General features: G+C 43.9%; 1 protein-coding gene across 2 annotated transcripts; it reads left to right on the forward strand.

The window, feature by feature from the left end:
• The first annotated feature begins 308 nt into the window (after positions 1-308).
• LOC123483173 (serine/threonine-protein kinase D3-like) lies at positions 309-23,494 on the forward strand. 2 transcript variants are annotated; one of them, XM_045212691.1, is made up of 19 exons: positions 309-426; positions 721-911; positions 10,204-10,342; positions 10,499-10,630; positions 12,082-12,239; positions 12,603-12,807; positions 13,030-13,119; positions 13,308-13,452; positions 13,673-13,796; positions 14,977-15,054; positions 15,269-15,482; positions 18,806-18,834; positions 19,279-19,351; positions 19,504-19,610; positions 19,743-19,904; positions 20,136-20,234; positions 20,426-20,693; positions 22,566-22,651; positions 22,909-23,494. In XM_045212691.1, exons 1-19 carry the CDS (start codon positions 372-374, stop codon positions 23,074-23,076), a joined length of 2,523 nt encoding a protein of 840 aa, XP_045068626.1. In that variant the 5' UTR covers positions 309-371; the 3' UTR covers positions 23,077-23,494. The 2 variants fall into 2 exon arrangements, with proteins under 2 accessions (XP_045068626.1, XP_045068627.1); XM_045212692.1 differs by having other exon boundaries at positions 22,878-23,001.
• Positions 23,495-24,126: the final 632 nt, after the last annotated feature.

The following is a 24,126-nucleotide window of genomic DNA, read 5'->3' on the forward strand; positions in this document are numbered from 1 at the left end:
CTTTTAACACAATGATTGAAATTAGTTTGTGTTATATTGAATGTATAACTAGGGGCATCCTGGAAGAGGAGTTAGCAGTTCTATTTCACATAAACCAATGTGTCATATTTATTGGGTAAGTGATAATGGTGGTATGGGCTTCAGTATCTGTGTGTGTTCACACCCTGGGCTGAGGGTGTTAACGGGGTTCCTAGTGGAGGACGCACCACACAGAGGTGAGTGACACAGTGGCTTCCTGTCACTGTTAAAAGCCTACAGCCTCACAGGAGGAAACCAAACCCACCAGTGTACTTCTGAAAAAAAGGTTCACAACAGTAACCATACTTTTAAGAGTGTCTATTGAAGGAGAAGAGATCAGGCTGCTAAGATGGATGTTTTGCAGGCCTGGAAGGTGTAAACTGGACCATATGGACTCTGGAATATCAAGTAAGGTTGTTTTTTTCACTCTATTGGAAACCAATGCTCACTAAGGTACTTTAGGTTAATGGAAACTGATGAAGAAATGATAAATGTTCTTCATAGCTTTAAGTGCCAGCAAAACATCTTCACTTGCAGCTACTACATGAAGAAGTTCTATGTGTAGTAGATTCATGCCCTCAGTTGTTTTCATTTGAACAGTGCAACATGCAATAATCAATAGTTTGGTGCATTAACAAACCAATCAATCAATCAATATTGTTTATTGCTTTTCTACCATGTCCCTCTTGTCTTCACCTGTAGGTTCTCTCTCCAGCATGTCGATGACCCCGTCCAGCCCCGGTACCCCTGGTCGACCCCCCCTCCAGGCTCCTCTCGGCCCTGCTCTGGTCCAGTTCCAGCTAGGCCTCTTCAGGGAGGTGGTGCGGGTGTCTCAGGGGCAGCTCAGCTACTGTCATACCAAGAGACTGGCAGAAGAGATCATAAAACGCAAGGTCAACCCATAAACCTACATACAGTCACCTCCCAAATTATTGGCACCTTTGATAAAGATGAGCACAAAAGACTATAAAATAAATAATACAAATTCTGAGCTATATTGTATGCTCAAAATAAATGAGAACATTTTATTATTTTAAACGAATACAATTGCTCCGAAAAATTGATTTTGTTTAACAAGTAACCATTTTTTTCTCAAAACGAAAGGTGTAAAGGTTATTGCTACTGCTAAAGATTCTTAGAGATAAAATCAAGCAAAATTAAATCTGCATTAATGTTCTACCTTTTTTAAGGAACTGTATTGTGGCCTTCCATGGTTTCCTGTGCCACTGGGGTATAAAAATGAGGTAACACACGTAAAATCAATTTGTCATCTATCACCATGGGGAAAGCAGTGGTGTAAAGTACTTAAGTAAAAATACTTTAAAGTACTACTTAAGTCATTTTTTGGAGTATCTGTACTTTACTTTACTATTAATATGTTTGACTACTTTTATTTCACTACATTCCTAAAGAAAATAATGTACTTTTTACTCCATACATTTTCCCTGACACCCAAAAGTACTTGTTACATTTTGAATGCTTAGCAGGACAGAAAATGGTCCAATTCACACACTTTTCAAGAGAACATCCCTTGTTATCCCTACTGCCTCTGATCTGGCGGACTCACTAAACACAAATGCTTTGTTGGAGTGTGCCCCTGGCTATCCGTAAATGCATTTTGTATTTATTTTACTGTGCCGTCTGGTCTGCTTAATATAAGGAATTTTTCATTATTCCTACTTTTACTTTTACTTTTAATCAATTACATTAACTTTTGATACTTAAGTATATTTAAAACCAAATACTTTTAGACTTTTACTCAAGTAGTATTTTACTGGGTGATTTTCACTTTTACTTGAGTCATTTTCTATTAAGGTATCTATTAAAAGTATTACTTGTTAAACAAAATCTCTTTCTCTGACCAATTGTATTAGTATAAAATAATATAATTTTCTACTTTTTTGGAGCATAAAATATAGCTCAGTATATATATTATTTATTTTATGCAATATTTTTTACTCATCTTTAACAAGGGTGCCAATAATTTTGGAGGTGACTGTATATACACCTGAGTGTACAAAACATTAGGAACACCTTCCTAGTATTGAGTTGCACCCCCTTTTGCCCTCAGAACAGCCTCAATTTGTCAGGGCATGGACTCTACAAGGTGTTGAAAGCGTTCCACAGGGATGCTGGCCCATGTTGACCTCCATGCTTCCCACAGTTGTGTCAAGTTGTCTGGATGTCCTTTGGGTGGTGAACCATTCTTGATACACACAGGAAACTGTTGAGCTTGAAAAACCCAGCAGCATTACAGTTCTTGACACAAACCGGTGCGCCTGGCATCCACTACCATACCCCGTTTAAAGGCACTTAAATATTTTGTCTTGCTCATTCACCCTCCGAATGGCACAAATACACAATCCATGTCTCAATTGCCTCAAGGCATAAAAATGATTGTTCTTTAACCTGTCTCCTCCCCTTCATCTACACTGATTGAAGTGGATTTAACAATTTACATCAATAAGGGATCATAGCTTTCACCTAGATTAAACTGGTGTTCCTAATGTTTTGTGTGTGTTTTATGTTAGCCAACTACTCTGACTATCATTGTGATACCATACAGGGGCTAAAATTGTTCTCTTTTGTGCTCTCTGTCTCTCTCTTTCTGTCTCTTTCTCTCTGTTTCTGTCTCTCCCCTCTCTGTCTCTGTTAATTCAATTCAGTATACTTTATTGACATGGAAAGTAAACACTTACATTGTCAAAGTAAATATATAGCGACGATGGTCGAAGACCATCATATACTAGACTGTTTGTAATTAAGCAATAATGACAATAATCATACTCATATTAACAGCAATGCAAACACATAACAATAAGGAATAGGCAAATATGAATAATCACACTCTACTTCTCACTGGCTGTCCTTCAGGTGGTGGGAGGAGGCCACACATTTGGCTGCTAAAACACAGCATTTTGTCACAGTTTGACAGAAAATACAACTCTGTCTCTATCTCTTCCTGGGGGCAGAATGAACACAGCCTGTCCTCTCTGAGCAGCCAGGTTTACCTGTGACGACCGGTCTATGGCCAGGCTGTGCTCACTGAGTCCATACATACATTTAGTTTGTGTTTTCCTCAGTTTTCTATCCGTCACAGTGGTCAAATAGCATTGAAGTTTACTTAGATTTTTTGTGGTTTCTTTCCAATAGGTGATATATTTTTATTTTTGCTTGATGATAATGTTGTTGGGCCAGATTGTGTGAGTGCCTGAGGCTTTGTTGGGTTAGTGGTTAGTGAACCAAGCCTCAGAACCAGCTGGCTGAGGGGACTATTATAACATTTGGTGTCTCTTTTTAGGATATTAATCAGAAAAGGGAATTGGCCTAATTCTGCTCTGCATGCGTTTTTTTGAGTTTTTCTCTGTACTCTGAGGATGCTCTTACAGAATTACACATGCAGGGTTTCAGTTGGGTGTTTGTCCCATTTGTCAAAATCTTATTTTGTAAACGGATCCCACACTTCACTGCCATAAAGTGCAATTGGTTCTATTATAGATGTATTTATTTATTATTGTTTCCATTGAACATGCCATACAAATAAAGGCAATTTCATTAATTATATGAAGCGTGCCTTGGTTCTCCTTTCTTTTGGATGGTTCTATTATTGAGTTGAATATTTTGAGCCAGATCCTAATTGGTTTAATTTAATAGATATTTGAATGGCATAGAAAGCCCTCCTTGCTTTGTCTTTCAATTCATTCACGGCCAGGTTGAAGTTCCCTGTGGAGCTGATTTTTAGTCCCAAATATGTGTAGATGTGTGTATGTTCTATATGAGTGGAGCCCAGTAAAAATATCGGTTTCCCTGACATCTGGATCTTTTCTGGAATATCATCATTTTTGTCTTTTTGAGATTGACTGTCAGGGCCCAGGTCTGACAGAACTGTTGCAGATGATCTAATTGTTGCTGTAAACCCTATTCTGTGGGGGACAGTAGCACCAGGTCATCTGCATACAAGAGGCATTTTATTTCTGTGTTGTTAAGAGTGAGACCGGGGGCTGTTGTTCTAGTGTTTACGCCAATTCATTCATGTATATATGAATAAATAGACTTAAGTTCTAGTTGTTCCCCTGTTTCACTCCGCACCCTTAGGAAAATACATTTGTATGTTTATTTCCAATTTTAACTGCGCATTTGTTATTGATTTGATGACATCTGATGTTTTTCCACACACACCACTTTCAATTAATTTGAGAAAAATGTCTTCATGCCAAATTGGATTTCCACAAAGCAGGAGAAAGTGTTTGTTTTGTTTTGATTCACATGTTTATCAATTAGAGTGTTTAGGGTATAAATACAATCTGATGTTCGAAACATTTGGTAGGAATGCTTGCTCAGGACATTGTGTTCATTGAGAAAGTGAAAGAATCTGCTTTTCATGAAGGTGCAGAATATTTTCGCCAGGTTGCTGTTGACACAAATGTCATGGTAATTGTTTGGATGAAATTAGTCATTTAAAAAAAATCTATTGGTGTTCCAGATGTCAGGGAAATAGCCTACACTCAAAACTTTGTTAAATAGTTTGAGTATGGCAGTGCTACATTTGTGGTCTGTGTATTATATCATTTTGTTCAATATTCCGTCAGTACCACAAGTTTTTCTGACTTTCAGGGCCTGTATTTTTTCCAATAGTTATTTTTGTGTGACTGGGGAATCCAATGGGTTCTGGTTGTCTTTAATGGCTGATTCAAGAATTTGCAGTTTATCATAGATTTATTTTTGTTCTGAATTCATTTTAATATGTCTATATAGTTCTTTAAAGTGAGTGTTCCATAGGTCATTTTGGATTGGCAATTTTTCTCAGTGTGGTTTTATTTGTAGAGTTCCAATTTTCCGAGAAGTTGTTTGAATCAAATGATTCCTCAATTTTATTAAGTTGGTGTCTAATGTGTGGTTCTTTGTTCTGAGAGTCAGTTTGTATTCTTTTAGGGTTGTCCAATACTGAAGGCGCAGATCCTGGTGGTCTGGTTCCCTATATTTTTGGTTGGATAGATTTTTACCTTTTTTTCTTATGGATTTGCAATCATAATCAATAAATTCTTCATAATTGTCTTTTTTGAATAGTTTTTTGGTGTCTTTTTAAAATTGGATAAGGATGTGTCCCAAAAATGTGCTTATGTTTTGTACAACCAAATGTACACCTTCCTTACTGTGATGATATGTGTGGACCAGGTTTCTGCTAGTTTTCCATGCTATTCTTAGTCCATCTATAGGACTCATTGGTCTTGTGTAATTTACTGGGCTCTTCTCCCTTCTGGTTTGTTTCTGCCCTTTTTAGATATGCTGTAATTTTGCTATGGTCTGACAGTGGTGTTAGTGGGCTGACTGTGAATGCTCTGTAAGCCACTGGATCTAAGTCTACAGTACTACTGCCAAGAGGTGAGCTGTATGTATGTGTACCTCCCAAAAGAGTCCCCTCGTAGCCTTCCATTGACTATGTACAGACCCAGCGTTCCACAGAGCTGCAGTAGTTGGTTCCCATTTCTGTTGTTTTTATCAAAGTTCTTCATGGGGGGATATGAGGGCAGAGGATGTTTGTAGGTATGTGTTTGTCCCCATGTGTGCTAATAGTATCTGGTTCTTCTCCAGTTCTAGTATTAAGATCCCCACAGATCAGAACATTTCCTTGGGCCTGGAAATGATTGATCTCCTCTTCTAGATTGCTTTATGCCTCTCTCCCATGTCAATATGCCTTGCTTATTGCTGTTTCGGTTATTTCTTATTGTACTATTTCAATGTAGATCCCCCAGCCAAGCTCAACCTGCCTTAGATAGCTCCTTTGTCCCACCCCCCATACACGCGGAGACCGACTCAATCGGTGCCTCCAGCTATGCTATCTCTTTCATCGTTACCCAACGCTTAGGTTTACCTCCACTGTACTCATATCCTTCCATATTCTTGTCTGTACATAATGCGCTGAATCTATTCTACAACGCCTGGAAATCTGCCCCTTTTTTTCTCTGTACCCAACGCACTAGAAGACCAGTACTTAAAGCCTTTAGCCGTATCCTTATTCTACTCCTCCTCTGTTCCACTGGTGATGCAGAGGTTAACCCAGGCCCTGTAGCCCCCAGTATCACTCCTACTCCCCAGGCGTTATCATTTGTTGATGTCTGTAACCGTAAAAGCCTTGGTTTCTTGCACGTTAACATCCGAAGCCTAATCCCTAAGTTTGAGTTATTCACTGCGTTAGCACACTCCGCCAACCCTGATGTTCTAGCAGTGTCTGAATCCTGGCTTAGGAAAAAATTCAGAAATGTCCATCCCCAACTACAACATTTTCCGTCTCGATAGAACTGCCAAAGGGGGTGGGGTTGCAATCTACTGTAGAGATAGCTTGCAGAGCTCTATCGTGCTATCCAGGTCTGTGCCCAAACAGTTTGAGCTTCTACTTCTAAAAATCCACCTTTCCAGAAATAAGTCTCTCACTGTTGCCGCTTGCTACAGACCCCCCTCAGCCCCGAGCTGTGCCCTGGACACCATATGTGAACTGATTGCCCCCCATCTATCCTCATGCCCCCCATCTATCCTCAGAGTTCGTACTGCTTGGTGACCTAAACTGGGATATTCTTAACACCCCGGCCAACCTACAATCTAAACTAGATGCCCTCAATCTCACACAAATTATCAACGAACCTACCAGGTACAACCCTAAATCTGTAAACATGGGCACCCTCATAGATATCATCCTGACAAATGTACCCTCTAAATACACCTCCGCTGTCTTCAACCAGGATCTCAGAGATCACTGCCTTATTGCCTGCGTCCGTAATGGGTCCGCGGTCAAAAGACCACCCCTCATCACTGTCAAACGCTCCCTAAAACACTTTAGTGAGCAGGCTTTTTTAATTGACCTGGCCCGGGTATCCTGGATGGATATTGACCTCATTCCGTCAGTAGAGGATGCCTGGTTGTTCTTTAAAAGTGCTTTCCTCTCAATCTTAAATAAGCATGCCCCATTCAAAAAATTCAGAACTAAGAACAGATATAGCCCCTGGTTCTCCTCAGACTTGACTGCCCTTGACCAGCACAAAAACATCCTGTGGCGTATTGCATTAGCATCGAACAGCCCCCGCGATATGCAACTTTTCAGGGAAGTCAGGAACCAATATACACAATCAGTTAGGAAAGCAAAGGCTAGCTTTTTCAAACTGAAATTTGCATCCTGTAGCACTAACTCCAAAACGTTTTGGGACACTGTAAAGTCCATGAAAAATAAGAGCACCTCCTCCCAACTGCCCACTGCACTGAGGCTAGAAAACACTGTCACCACCGATAAATCTACAATAATCGAGAATTTCAACAAGCATTTTGCTATGGCTGGCCATGCTTTCCACCTGGCTACCACTACCCCGGCCACCAGCTCTGCACCCTCCGCTGCAACTTGCCCATGATGCCCCCCCCCCCAGCTGATGTTCTGAAAGAGCTGAAAAATCTGGACCCCTACAAATCAGCTGGGCTAGACAATCTGGACCCTTTCTTTCTAACTTCTAATTGTCTCAACCCCTATTACTAGCCTGTTCAACCTCTCTTTCGTAACGTCTGAGATCCCCAGAGATTGAAAAGCTGCCGCGGTCATCCCCCTTCAACTGTTACAGACCTATATCCATCCTGCCCTGCCTTTCGAAAGTATTTGAAAGCCAAGTTAACAAACAGATCACCGACCATATTGAATCCCACCGTACCTTCTCCGCTATGCAATCCGGTTTCCGAGCTGGTCATGGGTGCACCTCAGCCACATTCAAGGTCCTAAACGATATTATAACCGCGATCGATAAAAGACAGTACTGCGCAGCCGCCTTCATCGACCTGGCCAAGGCTTTCGACTCTGTCAACCACCGCATTCTTATTGGCAGACTAAATAGCCTTGGTTTCTCTAATGACTGCCTCGCCTGGTTCACCAACTACTTCTCAGATAGAGTTCAATGTGTCAAATCGGAGGGCCTGTTGTCTGGACCTCTGGCTGTCTCTATGGGGGTGTCACAGGGTTCAATTCTCGGGCCGACTCTATTCTCTGTGTATATCAATGATGTCGCTCTTGCTGCTGGTGACGCTCGGATCCACCTCTATGCGGACGACACCATTTTGTATACATCTGGCCCTTCATTGGACACTGTGTTAACAAACCTCCAAACGAACTTCAACGCCATACAACACTCCTTCCGTAGCCTCCAACTGCTCTTAAACACTAGTAAAACTAAATGCATGCTCTTCAACCGAACGCTGCTTGCACCCGCCCACCCGACTAGAATCAATACTCTCGGCGGGTCTGACCTAGAGTATGTGGACAACTACAAATACCTAGGTGTCTGGTTAGACTGTAAACTCTCCTTCCAGACTCACATTAAGCATCTCCAATCAAAAGTTAGATCTAAAATCGGCTTCCTATTTCGCAACAAAGCCTCCTTCACTCATGCTGCCAAACATGCCCTCGTAAAACTGACTATCCTACCGATCCTTGACTTCGGCGATGTCATTTACAAAATAGCCTCCAACACTCAACTCAGCAAATTGGATGTAGTCTATCACAGTGCCATCCATTTTGTCACCAAAGCCCCATATACTACCCACCATTGTGACCTGTACGCTCTTGTTGGCTGGTCCTCACTACATATTCGTTGCCAAACCCACTGGCTCCAGGTCATCTATAAATCACTGCTAGGCAAATCCCCGTCTTATCTTAGCTCACTGGTCACCATAGCAACACCCACCCGTAGGCTACGCTCCAGCAGGTATATCTCACTTGTCATCCCCAAAGCCAACACCTCCTTTGGCCGCCATTCCTTCCAGTTCTCTGCTGCCAATGACTGGAACTGCAAAAATCTCTGAAGCTGGAAATTCTTATCTCCCTCACTAACTTTAAGCGTCAGTTGTCAGTGCAGCTTACGATCACTGCACCTGTACACAGTCATTCTGAAATTAGCCCACCCAACTACCTCATCCCCATATTGTTATTTATTTTTGCTAATTTACACCCCAGTATCTCTATTTGCACATCATCTTTTGCACATCTATCATTCCAGTGTTAATTACGAAATTGTAACTATTTTTGCACTATGTCCTATTTATTTATTGCCTTACCTCCATAACTTACTACATTCGCACACACTGTATATATATTTTCTGTTGTATTTTTGACTTTATGTTTTGTTTACCCCATATGTAACTCTATGTTGTTGTTTTTATCGCACTGCTTTGCTTTATCTTGGCCAGGTCGCAGTTGTAAATGAGAACTTGTTCTCAACTGGCGTACCTGGTTAAATAAAGGTGAAATAAAAATGTATAAAAAAGAGAAGCTCTCTTCCTTGTAGTGAGGGGATTCTGATGGAGTATATATGTAGCTCACACAAATACATTTTGGTCAGTGGAGATGAGAAACATTTCTCTCTCTCTCCCCCTGTCTCCCCCCCTCCTCTCTCTCTCTCTCTTCCTATCTCCCCCCCTTCTCTGTCTCTCTCTCTCCCTTCTCTCTCTCTCTCTCTCTCCTCCATCTCTCTTTCTCCCCTCTCTCACTCTCCCCTCTCTCACTCTGTATCTTGTCTCTCTCCGTCTCTCTCTCCCTTCTCTCTAACTCTCCCCCCTTTCTCTCTCTCTCTCCCCCCTCTCTCTCTCTCTCTCTCTCTCCCCCCTCTCTCTCTCTCTCTCTGTCTCTACCACACCTTAGTGAGAGATGGCCATGTTACTTCATCAGCCAGAGGGGCTGCCGTGTGGTTTAGCTGTGGGTGCAGCTAACTTTCCAACCACAGCCTTCCACACACACACACAGACACATACATCCGTGCCTGTCTCGCTCAAATCAGCCCACTTTCCTTTGATCTTCTGACTGTTTCCAGGCAGCAGGTCAACTGGCCTGTGTAGTCTTTGTGTGAGAACTTGTATGTCTATAGGAACAAACACACAAACCAACCCACACTCACACTTGTTTCCATCTGATTTGAATATCTAATGACAACGACAGCCCTCACATTGTTCCATGACCAGTCTCTCGCTCTATAATGGCCTGCCCCTCACTCAACGCCAACTGTCTGTCTGCTTTTGAAGAAACTTTCGATGATGCTAATCAGGACGAAAGACCTCCTCTATAATCTCACAGTCTCTCCTGCTCTGCCTTGATTGATCGATCAACCGATTTATAGATTTATTGACTAACTGATTGATCTTGTCCCTACCTGTGTACTGCAGGCTCCAGACTGTAGTGTGGTGGGTGTTGGGGAGAAGGTCCTCCTGTTCAGACACCAGACAGGCTCAGAACACCTCCTCCACAGACTCACGGACCAGGATGCACTGCTGGACGGTGACCTCATAGAGATCATCCTCTCAGGTCAGACCGGGTCGCGTCCCAAATGGCACCCTATTCCCTTTGTAGTGCACTACTTTTGACCGGGGCCCACATATGGTTCATTGAATGTACTGAAATGTACTACTTTAAGTGTCCAGATAAAGTGATAGAATATCTGCTCTTTCTGATCTGACTCAGGATCAGCTACTCTGACGGAGATAAAGATCCGCCCACACTCCCTGGCTGTCCAATCATATCGCACCCCCACCTTCTGTCATCACTGTGGGGAGATGCTGTGGGGGCTGGTACGTCAAGGGTTAAAATGTGAAGGTAAGGAAGTAGATACAGTAATACTTTATCCTTTACAGTACCAGTCAAAAGTTAGGACACACCTACTCATTCCAGGGTTTTTCTTTATTTCTGACTATACAGAAGATAGCCCTATTTGGTAAAAGACCAAGTCCATATTATGGAAAGAACAGCTCAAATAAGCAAAGAGAAATGACAGTCCATCATTATTTTAAGACATGAAGTTCAGTCAATACGGAACATTTCAAGAACTTTGAACGTTTCTTCAAGTGCAGTCGCAAAAACCATCAAGCGCTATGATGAAACTGGCTCTCATGAGGACCGCGACAGGAATGGAAGACCCAGAGTTAACTCTGCTGCAGAGGATAAGTTCATTAGAGTTACCAGTCTCAGAAATTGCAGCCCAAATAAATGCTTCACAGAGTTCAAGTAACAGACACATCTCAACATCAACTGTTCAGAGGGGACTGTGTGAATCAGGCTTTCATGGTCGAATTGCTGCAAAGAAACCACTACCAAAGGACACCAATAAGAAGAAGAGACCTGCTTGGGCCAAGAAACACGAGCGATGGACATTAGACCGGTGGAAACTTGTCCTTTGGTCTGGAGTCCAAATTGGAGATTTTTGGTTCCAACCACCGTGTCTTTGTGAGACGCGGTGTGGTTGAACGGATGATCTCCGCATGTGTATTTCCCACCTTAAAGCATGGAGGAGGAGGTGTTATGGTGTGGGGGTGCTTTGCTGGTGACACTCTCTGTGATTTATATAAAATTCAAGGCACACTTAACCAGCATGGCTACCACAGCATTCTGCAGCGATACATCATCCCATCTGGTTTGGGCTTATCATTTGTTTTTCAACATGACAATGATCCAACACACCTCCAGGCTGTGTAAGGGCTATTTTACCAAGAAGGAGAGTGATGGAGTGCTGCATCAGATGACTTGGCCTCCACAATCCCCCGACCTCAACCCAATTGAGATGGTTTGGGATGAGTCGGACCGCAGAGTGAAGGAAAAGCAGCCAACAAGTGCTCAGCATATGTGGGAACTCCTTCAAGACTGTTGGAAAAGCATTCCAGGTGAAGCTGGTTGAGAGAATGCAAAGAGTGTGCAAAGCTGTCATCAAGGCAAAGGGTGGCTATTTGAAGATTCTAAAACATAAAATATACTTTGATTTGTTTAACACTTTTTTTGTTTACTACATGATTCCATATGTGTTATTTCATAGTTTTTATGTCTTCACTATTATTCTACAATGTAAAAATAAGGAAAAACCCTTGAATGAGTAGGTGTCAAAACCTTTGACTGGTAGTGTATATCATGTCATTAATCACTGTAAGAAACGTCACTATTTATTTCATGTTGAATTGTGTTGAATTCTTCGTCGTAATACAATTTTACCTAAATCGATTTTCCAATTCTCCGATTTTGTCTTAATTATGTCTCACATCCCCCCCTCTTCTCTGTAGGTTGCGGGTTAGATTTTCATAAGCGGTGTGCGCTGAAGTTGCCTAGTGACTGTAGCCGTGCACGGCGTCGTGTGTGTGGCACCAGCCTGTCCTTATTCCCCCCTGGCAGGCCCCGGACACACTCCCTCTCCACACCTGCAGGGGGCAGTATGGAGGAGGTCAGCACCACTCATTATGGTTTGAATCCTAACTGCCAAATGTTCACTTAGTCATGCATTGATGTCAATGGGAGTTAATGGAAGTAAAGATTTGCCCATTTATTCTGAATGCAGTGCAGCTGTTCCACTATTTTAAAGTGACATTTATGTGTGTGATTCTAAAATCTGACATGAACTCTTTCTGTTATTCTCTCTCTCCCTCCCTCCCTCTCTCTCTCTCTCTCTCTCTCTCTCTCTCTCTCTCTCTCTCTCTCTCTCTCTCCCTCTCGCCCCCTCTCTCCATTTCCCCCTCTCTCCCTCTCCCTCTTACCCCTCTCTCCCTCTCCCTCTTACCCCTCTCTCCCTCTTCCCCTCCCCCTCTAGATCAGTATGTCCAAGCCCAGGTCCAGACCTCCGTCGTGGGCAGATCACCCGGTGTGGCTGGGAGTGAGCCAGGGAAAGGGTGACGTGACGGGCAGGGCCAGGGTGCCACACACCTTCCACATCCACAGCTACACCAAGCCCACCGTGTGCCAACACTGCTACCACCTCCTCAAGGGTCTGTTCCGCCAGGGCCTGCAGTGCTCCGGTGAGAGGGGCCAGAGGTCAGGGGTCGATGGTCATACTTCAGATGGGGAGGGTGGTCATGGGGGTACTAAATACATGTATGATGCTTTTTCTAATCATACGTTTCTGAAGCAGGTATGTCAATCACTTGGTCAGATTATACATCTTGTGTTACAGCTGTGTCAGTAGTCTATGTTCTGATGTTGATCTCTCTCTCTCTCTCTCTCTCTCTCTCTCTCTCTAGACTGTAAGCTGAACTGCCATCGTCGCTGTGAGTCCTCCCTTGTCCCCGCTGACTGTCCTGGAGAGAGGAGGAACACCAATGGGGAAGGAGGTGAGATACAATGACAAAACCATGAACATAATGGCCGTAAATGTCAAAGCTATTGCTAATGCTTTCAAGATTAAAGAAAAAACTGCCAATGTAATTGACTGTGTACTATATTTACTTGTTCAATGACAGTTTAGTATTGTGGTTTAGTATTGTAGTTTAGTATTGATGTAGTAAAGGATGTCACACAGACTCAGTGTCCAGCCTGGGCTATAAGGATGACACAGAGGAGGATATGAGCTGCAGTATTACATCACTAGAAGACCATGATGACGAGCCATCTACTGAGGACCCATTCGCTGAAATCAAGGAGGTGGGACACCAGCCACCAATCACGTAAGAGGGATAAAAAATGCTGGGCTATGATACGATGTAAAGTTCAGTTTCCATTTTGAGTTTTGATGATTATTTACTTATGATAAGAGTATGTAGTACATGAGTGTCTGTCATTGAAGTTGTAACTGAAGTTGTAATAGTTCTCTCCCTCTTTCATCCCTCCCTTCCTTCCTCTCTCTTATTTCTTCCCTCTCTCCCTCCATCCCTCCCTCTCTCCCAGTCCGTGTTTCAGTAGTTATATTCCCCTGATGCGGTTGGTCCAGTCAGTTCGTCACACTAAGAGACGGGCCAGTGGAATCCTGAGAGAGGGCTGGCTACTGCATCACACCAACACCGACACACTGGTGAGAACACACACACACACACACACACACACACACACACACACACACACACACACACACACACACACACACACACACACACACACACAGACAGCTGACAAAAAATGTGCCCGCGCTGAAGACATCTATATCGGTCCATTAATACAGGACCAGTAAAGGCCCAGTGCACTACTTTTGTGAAAAAATTTAAACTACATGTATTTGAGTGTTTACCAGCATCTGTAACTTGAGTCTGATAATTATCTTTACAAAACACTTAATCTGATAATACTTTTGGAATATAAAAATATTTGCTTGTTTTCCAGTTTCTTGAATTACTTTGCAAATCCAACTTATTTCTGTTAAAACTGAAATGGTCTATTCATTCATTTTACTACACACTCTTATCCAGAGCAACTTACAGTAGTGAGTGAATACATTTTCATACTGGTCCCCCGTGGGATTTGAACCCTCAACCCTAGTGGCAAGCGCCATGCTCTACCAACTGAGCCATGTCATCACACATCATCACAAACCACTTGATGTCTCAATGTACTCAATTACTGTATTGTGCATTGTTTTTCTTCATGGTGATGGAAAGTCTACAGGTACAAACCTAGATGACCAGCCTATGTACAATACAGTAATGTACATTTACATTAAGTGGTTTGTAAGGATAGTAAGTTAATACTGCACAAAAAGTGGTTGTTTTCCATGTTATTTGATCAAGAAAAATATTTAATTTGATGTGGATGTTTTGTGTCTTTGCCCATAACTGTACCTTTTGATGTAAATGTTTGAGGATAGGGTTTTGTTCTTTCTGGATTCCATTAGAATGACAATCGCAGAGAAAGGGACAGGGCAACAACTCTTACAATTCCAACTATTGAATCCTGCAAGATACTGTTCTTAATTATACAGCTACCTTTTTGGCCAAAGCGGAGATGCTGAAAAAAATGTTTTGCCCGTGCTACAGATGTCAATATTGGTCCGCTAATACTAACTAGTAAAGGCCAGTGCACTACTTTTGTGATTATTATTTTCTTCTCAAAAAATATATATTTAATTTTTATTCTGATTTTTCAGGGGGTGCTGCAGGACCCTCAGCACCTCTACTTCCCGCGGCTATGCACACACACACACACACACACACAGAGAGAGAGAGAACACTTATACCATACTTTCCTATTGTGTCTGTCAGAGGAAACGTCATTACTGGATATTGGACTCGAAGAATATCACTCTGTATCAGAATGAGACCAGCACCAAGTACTACAAGGTAGGTTACATGGGATGAAAGGTTCATCTAGCATTTACCAAACCAATGCCAGTCACAGTCACCTCAACATGACAGTACTAACCTCTAGTGGCCAAATAGAATATCAACATCAACAAATATGTTTTTTTTTCTGTCCTTTTCCCATGTCTCACCCTTTCCCTTACATTTTCATCCATTCTCCTTACCCTCTTCCTTTCTCACCCTCCCTCTCTAGGAGCTTCCTCTATCTAACGTGCTGCAGGTGCGAGGCCCCGCCCAGCTGTCTGGCCCCATGTTGCCAGGCAACAGTGCCTACTCGTTCGAGGTGGTGACGGTCACGCTGGTATACAGTGTGCTGGCGGGCAGCGACGGGCAGGCCTGGGAGACCGCTGTACGCCAGGCTCTGATGCCCGTCCAGAGCAGCGGGCAGGCAGGCAAACAGGGACAGGGTGAGTCAGAGAGGTAGCTAGCATGTTTGGACTGTGGTAGAAGTGTAGTCAAAGACAGTACAGTATGAAGACAGGCAGAATCCCCGATCACACGTGTCATGGCGACGTTGGCTAGCTAAACTCATGTGCAGGAACATGTCATCGGGTCTAACGGTCGTCTCGCTCCGAACTGCGCATGGACAGTCCGTCGAATATAAAGTTGTTGATGAAAAAGAAAACGTTAGTTTGTCACTTTCACGAGGTTGGAGTAGTAACATCAGTGTTGCCAGGTGAAGCAAATATGTATAGCCCAATGTCCACTGAAAACCCGCCAATAAGGCCTGAAAACTAGCCCATTTTTTTTTCAGCAGCAAGGGATGTGTTTGCACATTTATCCAAAGGTGTCTCCATAATGACAATCTAAATACTTATGGTCAAATTGCTTCTCCGCATTTCTCCCTTTGTTATTGGTTCATCACACCAAGTGATTTAATCTGAACTATAGAAGTCATTGATAGTAAATGGTTAAGAGGTATATTTTTTCCAGAAAACATTCTTGTGAAATGGTTTTAACACAATGTTAATCATTGTGAAATAGTGTTAAAACAAGTCACATTGTTCTAAAATAACCATATTCCTTTAAACTGGAGTATAAAATCTAAAAGGGCGGCAGGTAGCTTAGTGGGTAAGAGCGTTGTGCCAGTAACCGAAAGGTCGCTGGTTCTAATCCCGAGCCGACCAGGTGAAAAATCTGTCGATGTGCCCTTGAGCAAGGCACTTAACCCTAAATTGCTCCTGTAAGTCGCTCTGGATAAGAGCGTCTGCTAAATGACTAATTTATTTATTATTTTAATTTAAAAGCCCCAACAGTTTGCTTTTTGGCTTCTTTTATTTCATGTAATTTAATGTGTTATAAGTACTCACCAAAACAGTAGTGCTGGTTTGGTAGTAGCCCTCCATCTTGACGATAAGGTGATCCCAATACAAGTTGGTGCTGCTGCTGCAATTACCCATATTTACATTTACATTTTGGTCATTTAGCAGACACTCTTATCCATATGTTGCTCTACAGAGAGTAGAGGAAAAGACAGATATATCATCTAATCAAATGTATCATGAGGGACGAGTTAGATAAACAGGGAGAATGAGACACTACCGACAGATGACTGAAGGAAGTGTGTATGTGTTGTGCTCACCCACAAAGTGCTGGGTTAGGCCAACCAGGAGCCCCACTACCAGATTGAAGCCATTTCTTGGACTTTAGGGGACCCTCAGCAACAAGGTTCCAGCCAGTGAGGGGCCAAAGGAGGTACATGCTGGTGATCCCCATACAAGTTGGTGCAGCTGCCATTCCCCATCACCACATAACAGAGACAGAGAGTAGAGGAACAGACAGAGATAGATGTCAATGGGCAATTTATTGTCATCAAGAAACTTGAACAAGGCATTGGCAATGGTCAGTGAAGCACCAGCTGGAATGTTGATTATTCCTCCAAATGTGCTTCTGATTTGAGATCGTTTCTTACTGTTGTATCTTATCACCAAACAAAGTTGCTTCTTGGTGGTGACATCAGTACTTTCATCAATAATCAATGAGTAAGACTCATTCCCAATGTCCTTTATTCGTTCCTCATGCACTGCAGGCCCTGTAACTGCATTTATGAGATCTGTGCATTGTGTTCTGTGGATATTGATTCCTTTCTTAGCAATGTCTTCAACAACACATCCCAGATGATCTACAGTTGCAATGCTGGAGTGGCATGCAATATGTGCAGCCATCTGTAACTCTGATCGTTTAACTATGTTATTATCTCTTACAGATGTAGTTCCTGTGTCAAACAATGTTCTTGCATTAGAAAATGGAGCAGCATTTATCTGGTGTTTCTCCGTTTGTGCATGAGAAATAAGATTGGCGTGGTGGGCTCACATTGCTGATTTGAGATAATGTTACCTACAGTAAGCTTTTCTGTCATTTCCTTGGATGCTTTTAATCCATTCCATTATACCCCGTTCTCTTTCCCAGTCTTTGCAATATTTTCGCCAATTTTTCGCCCATTTACCTGGCATTCTGAACAGTAGAATCGTGTCTAGCCAGTAAACTAGCTGTCAAATCAGTTCGTTCCTCTGTCTTCACCTCTGCACGTTACTCCCTCTCTCTGACTTCAACTTTTTGGCCAATGTTAGCTAGCTAGCTACATACCCAGAGGAAGCACATTGTTCGATCGTCTCTCAGAAACGTTTGGATTATTATTGATCAGTTTCTCTCTCTTGCTGTGTTGGCTGTAATGATTGGTTGGACTAGGGGCGCTCAGGATACAAAGAATGAAGCAAATAAGAATTTTGAGGGAGAAGTATGTAGCTAGCTAGCGCTGCTGTTCGTTGTTGAATCTCACATCTCACTGCCTACTGCAGCAGAAGCGCCCCCCCCTCCGGCTCGCCCCTCCCCCCTCCGGCTCGCCCCTCCCCCCCTCCGGCTCGCCCCTCCCTTCCAATGACTGTACATTAAGCTCCTTCCCCGCCACCACTCACTAACTCGCAACAGCAGCCTGCCTCACTGCCTGATAATCAGCAGCAGGTCATAGTGAAATGAATAGATCATTAAAAAAAGAGAAATGCCACGTTGCAATTTAGAAGTAGCCCAAAAACCCTCAACCAATACATTTTCGCCCGCGACATCGTTTTCAAAGTAGAAAAATGTACAGGAACACCGCGAACATGGCAACCCTGAATAACATGTTCAACTACTTAAGACATTGGAATCGAGGTCATGCCTTTAGATTTCGAGAAAACGAACGAAGAATTTGTCACTTCTCTCAACGGCCGTGTTCTAGAGCATCAAAACAACTGGAAATCACCTCATCATAAATAACGACCCATTATTATTTGTAGATCAGTCAGTCAGTCACAATTTATCCATGATACATTGCGGTTTTTAACACCGCCTATTGACCCCAAACCCCGCCTGGTCTGCTTTGTTTCGCAAATAATCCCAGAAGTCTCACAATGTTGCACCTCTGGGTTTAGAAACTCTATGGTGTAGTATTGTTCTGAGACATGCCAATGAGTGACATCAGAGTAATGTATTTAGAGAGTTTGGTCATTGAGGTTTCTGTCTGAACACTCTGAGTGCCTCTGCGCTCTGACTCTCCTCCATGGCATCCTGTGTCAATGTTGGCCAAACTCTCCATATCGCTGAGTGACATGCCAAGGGATGGTCTCTCAGTAAAGCTGGCATCATAATGTATGTTAGACTTAGTTTATGTTCATGTCCATGCTCATATTCCTTAGCAATGGTGAGAATGACAATTGGTGCTTTTGATCAAAGAATACTCTTTCTGTTATAGACCATGGACCCCAGAGTGGAGAGAAACCGGTAAGTGGGAGGGCTAGGTGGGAGGGGTAAGTGGGAGGGTTTAGTAGGAGGGGTTAGTGGTAGGGGTACGTGTTAGGGGTAAATATGATGGGTAAGTAGGAGAGGTTAGTGGGAGGGATAAGTAGGAGGGTTAGTAGGAGGGGTAAGTAGAAGGGTAAGTAGGAAGGTAAATGGGAGAGGTTAGTGGGAGGGGTAAGTAGCAGGGGTAAGTAGGGGAATAAGTAGGAGTGGTTAGTAGGAGGGTGGTGGGTGGGTAATGGATCTATATTGTGTGTATGAACTCTCAAGTCTCATTGGTTTTGACTGAAATGGATAGATGAGTAAATAACACTGTATTTGTGTGTTGGGCACGTGTGTATTTATGTTTGTGTGTTGGGCACGTGTGTATTTATGTTTGTGTGTTGGGCACATGTGTATTTATGTTTGTGTGTGTGTGGATTTCAGGACGTCAGTTCAGTCTATCAGATCTTCACTGATGAGGTGCTTGGTTCAGGACAGTTTGGAGTGGTGTATAGAGGTGGGTATGATATCACTCTAGATATGATACGTTACACTAGAAGAGATACTTTCTATACCATTACCTGTTAGGAGCATTGAGTTTCTTCTATTTAGATTATATAGGGTATTATCCTTGTATTAGGCTAGCTGAGAGTCTTCTCTCGTCCCCAGGCACCCACAGACAGTCTGGTCGCCCAGTGGCCATCAAGGTCATCGACAAAACCCGTTTCCCTACCAAACAGGAGAGACAGTTGAGGAACGAGCATGCAATTCTACAGGTGAAGGTTCTAGATCTGTGTGATTGTATTACATTTCTATTATAGGGAGTTACAGTATTTGAAATGAACATCCATCCCGTGTGTGTGTGTGTGTGTGTGTGTATGTGTATATGTGTGTTTGTGTGTGTCCAGAATCTGTCCCACCTGGGTGTAGTTCTACTGGAGGGAATGTTTGAGACCCTGGAGCATGTTTTCGTTGTCATGGAGAAGCTCCATGGAGACATGCTGGAGATGATTCTGTCCAATGAGAAGGGGCGACTGCCAGAGCGCACAACACGCTTCCTGGTTACGCAGGTACTGGTCACGTAGCAATGGAACACTGATTATTTCTTCAACAGTCTGCAGTACTGAAGCAGTTCTTCTGGGGAAATGTAGTACTTTTATAATACTTGCCTGTCATCATTTGCTGCATATGCCACTCTCTGTAAAATCACCTCAAAGATTCCATTGATTCTGAAATCAGTTGATTTTGATTCCTTGTTGACTCACATACTATTGTGTGTGTGTGTGTGTGTGTGTGTGTAGATTCTAGAGGCCCTGCGATATCTGCACTTCAAACACATCGCTCACTGTGATCTTAAACCTGAGAATGTGCTGCTGGCTTCCCCAGACCCCTTCCCTCAGGTGGTGTGGTGTGTGTGTGTGTGTGTGTGTGTGTGTGTGTGTGTGTGTGTGTGTGTGTGTGTGTGTGTGTGCGCGGGCATGCATGTGTGTGTACACTTGTCAATCTCCCTCAGTTTGTCTGTGAGACTGTCTACTTGGTTAATAATCCTTCCAACATCAGACTTTACAGTGACTCCTCTCCTTCCTCTCAGGTAAAGCTGTGTGACTTTGGCTTCGCCCGCATAATCGGCGAGAAGTCTTTCCGCCGCTCAGTGGTGGGCACGCAGGCCTACCTGGCGCCCGAGGTCATCAGTAGCCATGGTTACAACCGCTCGCTGGACATGTGGGCTGTGGGCGTGGTCCTGTACGTCAGCCTGAGTGGAACATTCCCCTTAAACGAGGATGAGGACATCGGTCAGCAGATCACCAACGCTACCTTCATGTACCCACGTCTGCCCTGGTCTAACATCTCACTAGAGGGTAAGTCTGTACCCTGTCTGCCCTGGTCTAACATCTCACTAGAGGGTAAGTCTGTACCCCTGTCTGCCCTGGTCTAACATCTCACTAGAGGGTAAGTCTGTACCTCTGTCTTCCCTGGTCTAACATCTCACTAGAGGGTAAGTCTGTACCCCTGTCTGCCCTGGTCTAACATCTCACTAGAGGGTAAGTCTGTACCCCTGTCTGCCCTGGTCTAACATCTCACTAGAGGGTAAGTCTGTACCCCTGTCTGCCCTGGTCTAACATCTCACTAGAGGGTAAGTCTGTACCCCCTGCCTGCCCTGGTCTAACATCTCACTAGAGGGTAAGTCTGTACCCCTGTCTGCCCTGGTCTAACATCTCACTAGAGGGTAAGTCTGTACCCCTGTCTGCCCTGGTCTAACATCTCACTAGAGGGTAAGTCTGTACCCCCGTCTGCCCTGGTCTAACATCTCACTAGAGGGTAAGTCTGTACCCCTGGCCTGGCTAACATCTCACTAGAGGGTAAGTCTGTACCCCTGTCTGCCCTGGTCTAACATCTCACTAGAGGGTAAGTCTGTACCCCTGTCTGCCCTGGTCTAACATCTCACTAGAGGGTAAGTCTGTACCCCTGTCTGCCCTGGTCTAACATCTCACTAGAGGGTAAGTCTGTATCCCACCTGCCCTGGTCTAACATCTCACTAGAGGGTAAGTCTGTACCTCTGTCTTCCCTGGTCTAACATCTCACTAGAGGGTAAGTCTGTACCCCCGCCTGCCCTGGTCTAACATCTCACTAGAGGGTAAGTCTGTACCCCGCCTGCCCTGGTCTAACATCTCACTAGAGGGTAAGTCTGTACCCCTGTCTGCCCTGGTCTAACATCTCACTAGAGGGTAAGTCTGTACCCCTGTCTGCCCTGGTCTAACATCTCACTAGAGGGTAAGTCTGTACCCCGCCTGCCCTGGTCTAACATCTCACTAGAGGGTAAGTCTGTACCCCTGTCTGCCCTGGTCTAACATCTCACTAGAGGGTAAGTCTGTACCCCGCCTGCCCTGGTCTAACATCTCACTAGAGGGTAAGTCTGTACCCCTGTCTGCCCTGGTCTAACATCTCACTAGAGAGTAAGTCTGTACACCGCCTGCCCTGGTCTAACATCTCACTAGAGGGTAAGTCTGTACCCCTGTCTGCCCTGGTCTAACATCTCACTAGAGGGTAAGTCTGTACCCCGCCTGCCCTGGTCTAACATCTCACTAGAGGGTAAGTCTGTACCCCTGTCTGCCCTGGTCTAACATCTCACTAGAGGGTAAGTCTGTACCCCTGTCTGCCCTGGTCTAACATCTCACTAGAGGGTAAGTCTGTACACCGCCTGCCCTGGTCTAACATCTCACTAGAGGGTAAGTCTGTACACCGCCTGCCCTGGTCTAACATCTCACTAGAGGGTAAGTCTGTACCCCTGTCTTCCCTGGTCTAACATCTCACTAGAGGGTAAGTCTGTACCCCGCCTGCCCTGGTCTAACATCTCACTAGAGGGTAAGTCTGTACCCCTGTCTGCCCTGGTCTAACATCTCACTAGAGGGTAAGTCTGTACCCTGCCCTGGTCTAACATCTCACTAGAGGGTAAGTCTGTACCCCTGTCTGCCCTGGTCTAACATCTCACTAGAGGGTGAGCAGGATTCCCCCTAGTGTTTTGGTCTAAGGAGGGGAGCAGAGGCCAATGAATCAGCATTCAGGGATGAGAAAAACAAAATTTTCTCTTTCCATAGCCCTGGGCTAACATTGCATCTCTCTCTCTCTCTCTCTCTCTCTCTCTCTCTCTCTCTCTCTCTCTCTGTCTCTCTCTCTCTCTCTCTGTCTCTCTCTGTCTCTCTATATCTCTCTCTCTCTTTCCATCTCTGTAGCAGTGAGTCTGATCAACAACCTGCTCCAGGTGTCAGTGAGACGTAGGTTCAGTGTGGGGAAGGCCCTGGGACACCCCTGGCTACAGGTAAGAGTCCTCAACCTGTATGAATGGACAATCACTGACAGGCTGGGGGGTGCCAAGGGAAAATGTAAGATACTCTTTGAAGAGGTAGGGTTTCAGATGTTTTCAGAAGATGGGCAGGGACTGCTGTTCTAGCGTCAGGGCAAAGCTTGTTCCACCATTGGTGGACCAGGACAGAGAAGGTAACACTTACCCTAACCCCAACCCTTGTCCTAACTCTTAACCATAGCCCTAACCTTAACCATGACCTTAACAACCAGGACTTCCAGTTGTGGTGTGACCTGAGGGAGTTTGAGCAGAGGATGGGCTGCCAGTACCTGACCCATGAGGGAGACGAGGACCGCTGGAGACACCACGCCCAGGAGAGGGGCCTGGTCTTCCCCTGTCACCTCCCATGGACCCCCCCGCACGACCACAGCCAAAGGTGAAAGGTCAAGGGCCGGACAAGATGGCTACTGTTGTATTTTAGTGGTCATCAGCAAAAACAGAAGAAATTCTGATGAACTGCTAAAGAAGCACACAAAGACAATGCTTTTTTTATGGACAAAAGTCTTAAAAAGATATGATTACTATGATTTTTTGCAATGATACTCCTATACTGCCCGCGTCTGAGTGATGGAAGCGGGGAGAACAGGCCGTGACTCAAGTGGCTGAAATCCTTGATGATCTTCTTGGTCTTCCTGTTACACCTGGTGTTGTAGGTGTCCTGGAGGGCACAATGGTGCGTTCGGCTGAGCGTGCCACCCTCTGTAGAGCCTTGCGGTCGTGATGCAGCCCGACAGTATGCTCTCGATACCCCTGTCCACCTGATGGTGCTGTTCACCGAACAATAAACAGCATTGCTAATCTCTTGACTCGACACTCAGTAACTTGGTTCATTTTTTATTACATATTTGAAAATGTATGGTGTTTAAAATCTTCTATCTATAGTGAAAATAGATAAATTATCTGATGCTACTGTTTAGGGGGTTAATAATAAAGTTTTTAAAAGCGTTTAAATCTAGGTTGTCTCTCTCTTTCTCTCTCTCTCTCCTCCCTCCTTCCCTCTGACCCCTCCCACACACTCTTCTGAGAAAACGAAACGGATCAGTCTCATCTCTCTCCTGAGGAGTCATGCCGATAGGGGGCACAGATTTGTACTGTTTAAATGTTGTATTTTATTTTGTTGTTGTTTCTCTGTAATAATACTAGCCAACTAGCAATTTTATGAAGTTTAATTTAGCTAGCCCAGATAGGTTCCCAATCTCCCAACCTCAGAACTAGCTACCAAGAAGCCATTTCTAGAGTAGCTAACTTGTCGAACTATAGTATATTAGCTGGCATGGCTGCTGGCAAGGTTGGTAGACTTTAGAAAAACAAGCAATAACTAAATGTACTGAATAATTCCTTTCAATCTATTACCCAGATTTTAGCAGATATGCAGAGAAGCATAGTAAGTTTATTTAAAAAGAGAACCACCAGTCAGGAGGATACAGACT

The sequence above is a fragment of the Coregonus clupeaformis genome, unplaced genomic scaffold (genome assembly GCF_020615455.1).
Source record: "Coregonus clupeaformis isolate EN_2021a unplaced genomic scaffold, ASM2061545v1 scaf0039, whole genome shotgun sequence".
Lineage (NCBI taxonomy): Eukaryota > Metazoa > Chordata > Actinopteri > Salmoniformes > Salmonidae > Coregonus > Coregonus clupeaformis.

Excerpts from the sequence above, each read along its gene's own strand:
- LOC123483173 (XM_045212691.1), top strand. The coding sequence starts at position 372 with ATGTTTTGCAGGCCTGGAAGGTGTAAACTGGACCATATGGACTCTGGA. Across the intron at positions 15,055-15,268 it reads CCAGCACCAAGTACTACAAG|GAGCTTCCTCTATCTAACGT; the intron begins GTAGGTTACATG and ends CTCCCTCTCTAG. Across the intron at positions 20,694-22,565 it reads GTCTAACATCTCACTAGAGG|CAGTGAGTCTGATCAACAAC; the intron begins GTAAGTCTGTAC and ends CCATCTCTGTAG.